General features: G+C 60.0%; 1 protein-coding gene across 5 annotated transcripts; it reads right to left on the bottom strand.

Moving 5' to 3' along the window:
• KLC2 (kinesin light chain 2) lies at positions 1 to 10,385 on the bottom strand. 5 transcript variants are annotated; one of them, XM_011986909.1, is made up of 16 exons: positions 10,195 to 10,385; positions 8,864 to 9,139; positions 5,712 to 5,942; positions 5,492 to 5,561; positions 4,645 to 4,867; positions 3,935 to 4,022; positions 3,730 to 3,831; positions 3,463 to 3,636; positions 3,238 to 3,337; positions 2,621 to 2,670; positions 2,459 to 2,526; positions 1,926 to 2,034; positions 1,658 to 1,816; positions 1,457 to 1,581; positions 1,183 to 1,240; positions 1 to 795 (listed from the first exon to the last, which is right to left on the bottom strand). In XM_011986909.1, the coding sequence occupies exons 2-16, from the start codon at positions 9,089 to 9,091 to the stop codon at positions 712 to 714; spliced, it is 1,869 nt and encodes a 622-aa protein (XP_011842299.1). In that variant the 5' UTR covers positions 9,092 to 9,139; positions 10,195 to 10,385; the 3' UTR covers positions 1 to 711. The 5 variants fall into 5 exon arrangements, with proteins under 5 accessions (XP_011842299.1, XP_011842301.1, XP_011842298.1 ...); XM_011986911.1 differs by lacking the exon at positions 10,195 to 10,385 and adding an exon at positions 9,952 to 10,060 and having other exon boundaries at positions 8,864 to 9,102; XM_011986908.1 differs by lacking the exon at positions 10,195 to 10,385 and adding an exon at positions 9,805 to 9,973.
• Positions 10,386 to 10,605: the final 220 nt, after the last annotated feature.

Below are 10,605 nucleotides of genomic sequence, written 5' to 3'. Positions count from 1 at the left end.
CGGGGCCGGGCGGGAGGGGCAGTGCATAAGGCCGGGATGCGGGGCAGGGCCCGGCGGTGGGAGGACTGACTAAGGGGAGGTCCCCGTCCTGGGGCACGGGGCGATGGCGGGGTAGGACGCATCCCTCAGAGGCCAGGAGGAGCGCGAGAAGGTCCCGGGAGCCACTTGGGAGGCGCCACTCCCGAGAATGTGGAGCCTGGGAGATACCACCGCACGGAATGGGGGTGATTAAGGCCTGGGCGGTACCACTAGAGGAGGGACGAGGGGAGGCCCGGGTAGTACCGTGGACTGAAGGGTGGGGCGCGGCCAATAACTTATTTCTCTATATACAGAAGCAACGGCCGGGTTGAGTTGGGAGGGAGGGCGAAGGTGCCGAAGGGCCGGCGAGTGCTTAGTGTTCTTGGCTCTGGGGTCTGGGGAGGCCAGGCCACTGAGTCTATGGTGGAGACTCCAGCCGGCACCTCCTGCTGGCCCCGAACCTAAGGAAGAGGGCCCTGCTGGAAGGAATAAATAAGGGATCGAGCTGGAGTGGGCAGGCCCAGCCTCCAGGGCTCAGGCTGAGATGACAAGGGAGAAGGTTACCCTGAGATTGAACAGAAAAGACAGGGGCTGTGGGAGAGACAGGCGGGACAAGCAGCAGGCCCATGCGCAGGGCTGGGGTGAGGGGGGTGTGCCAGGTGGGCGCTCTGGTGACTGGCTGCCCCTTCAGCATTAGCCCACCAGGGAGCTTCGTCGGGAGAGGTCCATGGAGCTGGAGCTGAGAGTGCGGCTGTCAGAGAGACCTGTGCCTCCAGGCTGTGGGCAGAGGGGGCAGGTGGCTCAGCCCTGTGCTGCTGCCAGTCTGTGCCTCCCTGGCCTGAAGGGGCCTGACCCGGCAGAGGCAGCCGGAGTCCCTGAGCTGGGCAGAGGCAGTGGCAGTTCCGGCCCAAGGCCACGCCCTGGTGCCCTGACACTCCCGCCCATCTCCACGGTGACTGTGTTGGCACTGGCCATTTACACATCCACCCCCAGGAGAGACTGGGTTCCCCCCCTGTGTCTCCCCTTTGTCCAGCCCAAAGTAGGCCTGGGATAGAATCCATTCCCTCCCATGTCGGATGAAGAGGCATGCTGGAGGGAAGCTTGGCAGCGCACATGCAGCCCCGGCCACAGCCGCCCAGTGCCCGGACACCCGCTTGCCCCTACCTGGGTCGGCTCTTCCATGCTCTTGTTGAGGAAGTTGAGGGAACTGGCTCGCTTCATCCTGAGGGAAAAGGACAGCGTGGTATTTGCCCAAGGAGGAACTCAGGGGAGATGGGGGCAGGGAGCAGGGTGGGGCTGGGGAGGGAGCAGACTGGTGGGTGGTGGAGCCTGAGAGGGATGGGGAGGTTGCCTGGGGTCAGTGGGGCACACTCATGGGTCAGGAGCTCATCCGGGGTTGCTGGGTGGTTCCTGAGGCTCACCTTGGTGGGGGGCTCACCTGGGGTTAGGGGGCTCCTGGGGGCCGCCCCCCTGCAGCTTCTTTACTAGCATCTCACTGCTGCGCCTCAGGGCGTCTCGGAGCTTCCCAAAGGAGCCGCTGCGCCGCAAGGAGCCACTGCCATCCTGCGGGTGGACAGGCTCACCTCTAGGCCCCACTGGCCACCTAGGCTCCCGGCCCGGCCCCAGCCCCTGGACTCACCCCACTCCACTCAGCTGTAGGTCCTGCATCCTCGAGGTCAGACTCAGACCGGGGCCCGGCACCCCCGGCCACGTCTCGGCTGCCACGGCGGTCTCCCCGCCCGCCACTGCCATCTTTCAGCAGTTCCACCACCTTGGTCTGGCTTGCGGGGTCCAAACCCTGAGGGAGGGGCAGGGGCATCAGGGAGGGGCAGGGGCATCAGGCCGTGACTGGGCCACACTCAGGACCACACAGGTGTCTGCCCACCCCCTCCTGCATGGAGCCCCACCTGCTTGCGGTTGCGACTGGCACAGTCCTCCAGTGTGTGTGCGGCTTCCAGCTTGCCCTGGCGTCGGTATAGGGCCCCCAAGCTGCGCAGGGTGGTGTTGACTGTGGGGCTGTGGATGGGACAGTCTCAAACTCCATGTTCCCCCAGACCCAGGGCCCGTCCTGGCACCCAGCCTATAGGGGGCCCTGAGGAAATAGGGACCTCTGGGGTAGCCAGAATCCATTCCCTCCCATGTCAAGCCCTGTGCTGGGCCCACCCAGCCTCTTCTGCCCTGGGGGAATCACGCCAGGGCTAGGGACCTGGCCCCAGGGCCCTCATGGGATGTTGTCACCAGGACCGAAAGCTGGGAGACCCGGAGCAAGATAATTAGGCTGAGAATTAGGAGACAGAGCCTTCTTGGGACAGGTGACCTGTGAGCTGGGCCTTGCCAGATGAGCGGCAGAAGAGGGGTGTGTTAGGAGTTAGAGTATGGAATGTGGAGACTGTCCTGCCATGCTCTGCTCCCCAGCCCCGCCCCGCCCCGCCCCCCTCACCTGTCTACTTTACAGGCCTTGTACCAGCTGCCATATTCCCCATAGGGGGCGCTGTCCCGGCGCTTATCCTGGAAAAAGAATGGTCACACTAAGTGAGAGCAGGCCCCGTTCTGCACATCCCCGCCTCCCCTGACAACCACCCAACCTGCCCCACAGAGCTACCTTGCTTTCCTCCCGCTCCTCTGCGTGCATCCAAATGGGCTTGTTGTCCCCTGGGGAGAGAAAGGAGACTGTCAGCGGCCTACCATATAGGCCTCACCTGGTTGGGCTGGACACAGGACTGGGGTCAGGGGAGGGGAGACCAGGGTTGGGCTTTGTTGAATGAATGAACAAGAATAAGACCCAAAACACTACTGACCCTCTTCTGGACAAAGAGATGAGCAGAACAGACCCTTACACCTCAGGCCACAGCCCAAGACATGTGCTAGGCCTGAATGATGGGCCAGGCTCCGAGGGACTCAGGAGCAGATGACAACTGACCATCCGGGGCCGGAGGTAGTTTCTCAGAGCGGGAGATGAGGTGAGCAGGAGTTGCCAGTGAAGAAGGGGGATGCAAAGGTGTGTGAGGCACTGGCAGGCCAAGGGGGCTGCATGAGTTGGGTGTATGCTCACATGTGCAAACGTGAGCACAGGTGGCTGGGCACCATCTAGGGGTGAAGCTGGGGACCAGCCAGGCCAAAGTCTGACAGCCTGCCCAGCTGAGGGATCTGTCCTGGGTGCTGATGGCAGAGTGGGCCTGGGATGGATTGACCAGAGGCACATGGCAACCACACACTCACCATTGACAGAGCCAAACTCTTTCTCATGAGCGCGGGTGAGGATCTCCTTGTACAGGGTCTCTGCATCCTGGTACTTGCCCTGCTTCAGGTAGCAGGAAGCCTGGAAGTGGGAGACCCAGAGAGTGAACAGGATGCATGGAGCCAAGCCTTTTTCTCTCCTTCTTCCCCAGCGTCATCCCTGCCTCCCTCCTTTCCATCCTCCAGCCCCTTCCAGCCTCAAGGCACCAGGTTGTTCTTGGTCTTGGCTACATTGGGGTCATCGGGCCCGAGGCGTGTAGCATAGATCTCCAGCGCCCGCCGATAGTAGTATTCCACCTCCTCGGCTTTGCCCTGGTTCTGGCACAGCAGGGCCAGGTTGCTGAGCTGCTTGGCCACATCTGGGTGAAACTTGCCTAGCACCTGGGATGGGAGAGGAAGCCAGGGGTTGGGTTCAGGGCTGCCCGGGCCCCTGCCTCCCAGACCCCTGGCCTGCCCAGCCCTGCCTGCTCCCACCTTCTCTCGGATCTCCAGTGCCCGCTTGCACAACGGCTCAGCCTCCTTGTACTTGCCCCTCTTGCCATACAGGACCGCCAGGTTGTTTAGTGTCGCAGCCACCTGGAGGTGGGAGAATGGAAGCTCCTTGACCCAGGCCCTGCAGGACTCTGGGACCTGCAGGGGATGGGGCACAGCCCTCACCTCCCACCCAACCCTCACTCACGGCTGGGTGGTCCTTGCCCAGGGTTTTCTCCCGGATGGCCAGAGCATCATTGAGTAGGTGGGCAGCCTCCTTATACTTGTTCTGATCCCTGGGAGCAGGTGGGAGCATGGTCAGGGCTGTCCCCCAGCTCGAGGCCCTCCCCAGTGGCCTGCAGTCCCTGTGGTCACTCCTGTACTCAGTGAGTGAGTATGACAGAGTGGGACCCATAGTGTGGGGAGACCTGCTTAGCTCCTGCTCTCCGAGCTCCAGGGGCTGTGGGCAGTTTTCTCACAATTGGCTGGGGTGTGCGGTGCTGGAGTCCCACTGACTGCCTGGTGCCTAGTATCCCTGGGCGCCACATGGCTCTCCTGCTGCCCCTTTAGCGTGTCCCGCTCTCCAGGTCCCAGTGCCTTTGTTCATGCTGGCTTTTTGCCATGGGAACCTTTTCTAGCCTCTTGTGTTCAGCCAAACTCACTTTCTGGCAAAGCCCCTCCTCCAGCCTTAGTGCCTGGAGAAGCTATGCAGACTCCCCAGGACCCCTGGAGTCCTCATGTGCAGTCCCTCCCCAGTTCTGGCGAAGCCTCTCTCCTATACTAGACAGCTTTACTCGCATCTGTAGCCCAGCTCCACACAGGTGGGCCCCGATTCTGGGCCCACAGCAGGCACCAAAGGTTAGTGATCCAGGGCTGAAGCGTTCCGGAAGAATTTGGGCACCCCCAGAGAGTCCTCACCGATAGACCAGTGCCAGGATGTTCAGCATGGTGGCAACGTCAGGGTGGTCGTGGCCTGACGTCTTCTCCAGGTCTTCGAGTGCCTGCTTGCAGAGTGGCACAGCTACCTCATAGCGGCCCTGTGAGGCGTACTGGATCACCAGGTTGTGCAGGGTGCGGAGCCGGGCCGGGATCTCGTAGCCCCCATGCTGACCAGACACATCCCCTCCTCCTGGGCTAGGGGCTGCAGGGCCAAGGGCAGGAGGTCAGATGTACCATCTGCCCACTGGGCTGAGATGGTACATGCCAGCTGTGCCTTTGAGCCACTTGACACGTGGCCCTGGGCAAGTCACTAACCACTCTTTCTCAGTTACCCCATTTACACAGTGGGTCTAGTTACCCTATAGAAAGAGGGGGTAGAGGCCCAGCTCCAGTACTTAAGGCTCTGTGTAATGGGGCAAGTCGCCTAACCTCTGAGCCTGTGTCCCTGTGTACAGAGTGGAGGCCCCGATGCACGACCAGTACCATGAGCAAAGCAGGCACTGGCCCCAGTGTGGCTGTCTGCACATGCCTCCCTCAGAGGTGACTCGGAGGAGAAAAGAACTCTCCCAAGGGTCAGGGCAACTAGTGGCAGAGCAGCACTGGAAGCCAGGCTGGCGACTCCATAGCTCTTAACTGTGATGTCTGCTCCCCACAGAGCTGGGGGGATGTGAGAAGCAGCAGCACGTATGATTGTTCTTGAAGCTCTAACACGCTAGGATGTCATGATCAGAAGTGAGGCAGGAAGGAACATGGCAGCCACTTGGTCCCAAGGACCAAGAGTTCACACAACCTTTCCTTCCCCCACTCCAGAACTGCCCATCCGCACCTGGGCTCTGCTCATCCTCATTGGGGAACAGGTCATCCAGTGTGTCTTTGGGGACGTCCCCCTTCTCCTCCTGGGAAGGAAGACAGGATGAGCGTCAGGGAGGGAGACACAGGGCAGCCAGGGTGTCCGTGGGCTGGGGTGGAGCCAAATTTGCTCCATGCTGCCCCTCCCTGCTCCCAGGCCCCCTTGCTGGGCAACAGTGACCATGGTAGGAGCTCACATTAGGGGAGGTGTCTTCATCCAACTTGCGGATCTGGCTCATGAACAGCAGGTGCTGCTTCTCCTCCTCCAGCTGGGCCACGGCCTGCTCACTGCGCTGCAGCTTCTGCTGCGTCCCCGCCAGCTCCTCACGCAGCCACTGGTTCTCCTGCACCAGGCGCCGCACCTGCGCCCGCAGCTTCTGCTTCTCTGATTCTACGGCCCCCAGGTGGCTCGACAGTGCCAAGATCACCTGTGCAACCAGCCCAGGTAAGGGTTGGAGCCCCATCGACCCCTCGCCTATGACTGTAGCCTGGGCCTAGTTGGGCTGTGGGACCCAGTGAAGGGCCAGGCCTGGCCCTACAGTGAGGAGCTGTAGGCCTTTTCTCTCCTAGTCAAGGGAGAATCTCCTCAAGGCCTCAAACGCACCATAGTGCAAAGCCCAAACCCAGGAGGCTTGGGAGTCCCCAGTTCCTTCCTTCTGGGATCAGGAGAACCCCAAAAGGGCTAGTTGGGGTGCTGTGCTTTCCCTGAGCTACTAGCCCCTTCCTTCATCTCTTCCTGGGTTGTACTCAGGCCCCTGCTGCCACAGCCACGAGGTTACTGCTCCCTGCCCCAGGGCTAGTGCTTGCCCACAGAACTCTGCTAGATGGCTGAAGGGCCACCCAAAGACTCCATCCCCACTTCTGCTGAGGGCGCCACAGCATCCCCTGCCTTTCTGCAGCTCTCAGGTAGGGAAAGGGCATGTATCCCAAATGCTCAGCTGGCGTGAGGAACCACAGGGGCAGGAAAAGTATCCAGAGGCCTTGACCTCAACCCCCACCCCTCTCCCCAGCCTCTATAACTCCTTTCCTGAGTTTCCAGTCTCTTCCTGCGTTCCTGCCTAGGTTCCAACCTCCCTTCTTGCTCTCTCTCTCTTTTTTTTTTTTTTTAATTTGAGACAATGTCTCACTCTGTCACCTGGGCTGAAGGGCTATGGCACCGTCACAGCTCACTGCAGCTTCCACCTTCCAGGCCCAAGTGGTCCTTCCACCTCAGCCTCCTGAGTAACTGGGACTATGGGTGCACACCACCACACCTGGCTAATTTAAAAAAAAATTTTGGCCAGGTGCAGTGGCTCACGCCTGTAATCCTAGCACTTCGGGAGGCTGAGGTGGGCAGATCATGAGGTCAGAAGATTGAGACCATCCTGGCCAACATGGTGAAACCCCATCTCTACTAAAAATACAAAAATTAGCTGGGTGTGGTGGTGCGTGCCTGTAGTCCCAGCTACTCAGGAGGCTGAGGCAGAAGAATCGCTTGAACCTGGGAGGTGGAAGCTGCAGTGAATGGACACTGCACCACTATACTCCAGCCTGGGTAACACAGTGAGACTGTCTCAAATATAAATAAATGAAAATTAAAAATTTTTTCATAGATACGGGGTCTCATGAACTCCTGGATTTAAGCAATCTTCCTACCTGGGCCTCCCAAAGTGCTGGAATTACAGGCGTGAGCCACCACACCTGGCCTCCACCCTTTCCTGGTCCTTCATGGTCCAGGGTCATTTCTGCAGTGGTGTCTCCAGCTAGTCACACCTCCCACTCTGCTCCAGCTTCACTCATGGCCTTGATGCCCATGCCCTCCATGCAGACTGTTCCCCCTCTGTGAGAGTGCATGTGCTCCACCAGGTGTGGGACCCCTGACTGGTCCTCTCTGCCTCTGATGGCCAACTGGCAGAGGAGTGAATGTCCTTGCAGAGGGCCAGGCCGTCTGAGACCCTGTACTTTACAGTTGGTTAGCAAATGCCTAAGTGACAGGTGTTTCCATAACCACTAGCTTAAAAAAAAAAATTCCCCCAACAGCCTGGAAGTATACACAGCAGATGGCATGATCCCTATTTTAAAGAAAAGGAAACCAAGATGATACAACCTCCCCAGGGTTCACGTGTCAGGCAGGGGTTCAGCCAAGCTCTGAGGAGAATAAAACAAGTCTAACTCCTTGCACATCCCAATGGCTCCTGGACATCTCCAATTGCGTATCATCCTGGCAGCCTCAACTAAAGGGGGCCAAAACAGAGTTCTGGTTCACCCAGGCCCTCTCCTCCCTAATGTGCTTAAATCACAAACCTGGGAGTGATGCTGCCTTCCTCTCTCTCCCTTATTCCACCCTGGGTCTTCCTGGACCTACCTCCAGAACATCCAGAACTGGTCCCTTTTCTCCACCATCATAGCCACCCCTTAATTCCAAGCACCAGCTCTGATTTGAATTCCAGCAGTGGCTTCCTAACCACTCACTGGAGAGTGATTGCATCCTCGACCCACTGAGGTTTATTCTCCACATCTCAGCCAGAGAGAGTTTTTAGAAATTCAAGTCAGACTGTGTTGCCTGTCTGCTTAAAGCCCTCCAGAGGCTTTCTGACTTCCTGAGAATAAAACCCACACTAACGAGGCCATGATCTGGCTCTTGGCTTCTCCCCAGGCCTCTTCTGTCCCTCTCTCCCTTCCATGAAGCTCCAGTCACACAGTTCTTCCCCGAGTTCCTCCACCACAACTCCTACCCCAGGACCTTTGCACATGCAACTTCTCCCCTGCCTCCCTTTCCTGGAGACTGGTTCATTTCTTCCCTCAGGTTTCAGTTTGTCATTTCCTCACAGAAATCCTGCCTGACCAGTAGACAAGACTCACTGCTGTGAGCTATCATAAAATCTTGTTCTTTTCTTTGTAGAACTCATCACAATTTGTAACAACCAATTATTTCCTTATGTGTGCTTTTGTCTCTTTTCCAAATAGGGCAGGAATCCTGTCTATTTTGTTGGGTCCTGTATCCACCTAACGGCCTGGCTGGCACTGAAAAACTCATCTGTTAACGAATGAATAGAATAATAAATCGGTGGGAGGTTGTGTTTCCTTAAGGATTTTCTTTCTGTTCTCATATGCCATCCAGTCTCCCTTAGGTAGAAGGGAGCTGGGAATGGGGCTCTGCGTGGGGGCGAGGGTGATCATGGTCTCTTAGGGCAGGGCTGGGGTCGCCAAAGTGCATTTATTTCTTCAAAAGGTATTTACTGGGGTCCTAACACGGGGCTCCAGGAAACAGAAGATTCCTTGCTCATATTCTTCTCCTAGATTACTGGATTTCTCTGGAAGGCTGGATCCCTCCAGTGACCGCCCACCTCAGTACCCCAGACTGACCTACCTGGGCCTCCCCCAGCCCAAGCTCAATGGCTTCCAGGGAGCGACGCAGGAGGATGCAGCGCTCCTGCGAGCCAGGCTCGGCTTCGCCGGCCTCAGGCGCAACCAGAGGAGCCAGCAGGGCACGATGCTCCCCACGCAGAGTCTCCAGTCCCTGGATGACGGCCTTGGTGCCCAGCACGATCTCATCCTGGCTCAGCTTCTCCTCCCGCGGAAGCACCATCATGGCCATGGTTGTGGCGTCTGTGAGGACGAGGGTGCGGGCAGGCAGGCGCCGCGCCTGGGGCCACACCGCCCCAGATTAGGTAAACACAGGCGGTCCCCGGACGCCTGGTCCCGTGTGCCCAGGTCCCCCAGCCGGCAGCCCGTACCGTGCCCACGCTTGGCCTACAGAGGGCGCGCCCGGCTCGTCTTGGCCAGGGAGACGCAATGCGGTGCGGCCGGACCCTGCTTCGGCCCCAGACCACCGGCTTAGGCCGACTTAGGCGGCCCAGTGTCCGGGTTTCCCCGGGGACCCCCTAACCAGGACAGGTATGGGGAACGTGGGGGCTCACTCCTGTGCAGGAGACCCTGGTCCCTCCGGCGATCCGGGCCCAGCCCCTCGGACAGCCCCATCCCCAACCGGCAGGCCACGCCGCGGAGCCCATCCTCCCGACTGGCCGACCCCGCGGAGGCCATCCCCCTACAGGGGCTGAGACCGCGGCCCTCAGTCCTTCCAGGTTGTGCCCACTACGACCCCTCCCCTGGGCCAGCGCAACGTCCTGCGGCCTCCCCTAAAAAGGCCGCGCCCCTGCCCTGGGCCACACGGGACCGCGCCCCCTACCAGGGCTGGTCGGATCCTCCCACAGGCCGCGCCCACGAAGACCCCCTCTCTTAGGCCGACCCGGAGCCTCCCCCTGCTTTAGGGCCTGATCCCGTCTCCCGGCCCAATCGGCCCGCGCCGACCTGCGCCTGGTGCTTGGGCCCGGCTCCGGCTCCGGCTCCGGCTGCCTCCCGCTTCACCCAGACCCGCAGCCGCGAGCCGGTCCCGCCGCCTCCATCCCGCCGGCCTTCCCAGCAGCCCCCGCGCCGCCTTAAAGGTGAAGCCGCTACCTCGGTGGCGTCGGAGGGGGCGAAACACGCTTCTCACGGCCAGCTCGCTGCCTTAAAGGAGCGCGGGCCAGGCCGGCCCCAGCGGGAGGGGGACGGGGCGGGGCCATCGCGGCGGGGGCGGGGCGAGGACCCGCCCGGGGCGCAGTTTCCAGGGGCCCGCCAGCCCCGAGGGGTGCCCTCGGCCTCAAAATGGCCCGGGTCCTCAGGGTGTGGAGCTGCTCGGGAGATTGAACCCTAAGGTACCTAGTGTGGCGCCATCGAGGACGGCGGGAGAAACTGAGGCGCAGGGAGAAGGTTGGGCTTCCCGGAGTACAGAGCAAGGCATTTGCCACTAATTGAGCGCCTACTGCGTGTTGCGCGCCTTGGTGCCCTGGGTTCATTGACTTAATGCTCACGAAGACCCGAGAAGTGAGTGCCGCTGTTACCTGGCTCGCAGATCTGACCCCGGGCTTCGCATCCCGGGGTCACATCTGGTGGGGGACGCACTATCTCTGACAGAGGTGGTTCAGCGCCCTTAGCTCAAGCACATCCGGTGACAGGGAGCTTACTACGTTCGGCTCTGAGACAACTCCAAAGGTTAGCAAAATTTTCCTTGTATAGACCTCGAAGTGCCTTCCTGCAGTGCTCATCCACAGCCCTAGCTCTGTCTTCAGA

This window comes from Mandrillus leucophaeus, unplaced genomic scaffold (genome assembly GCF_000951045.1).
Source record: "Mandrillus leucophaeus isolate KB7577 unplaced genomic scaffold, Mleu.le_1.0 Scaffold30, whole genome shotgun sequence".
Taxonomy (NCBI): domain Eukaryota; kingdom Metazoa; phylum Chordata; class Mammalia; order Primates; family Cercopithecidae; genus Mandrillus; species Mandrillus leucophaeus.
The sequence above is the reverse complement of the archived record's forward strand: the minus strand, read 5'-3'. Positions and strand labels throughout refer to the sequence as shown.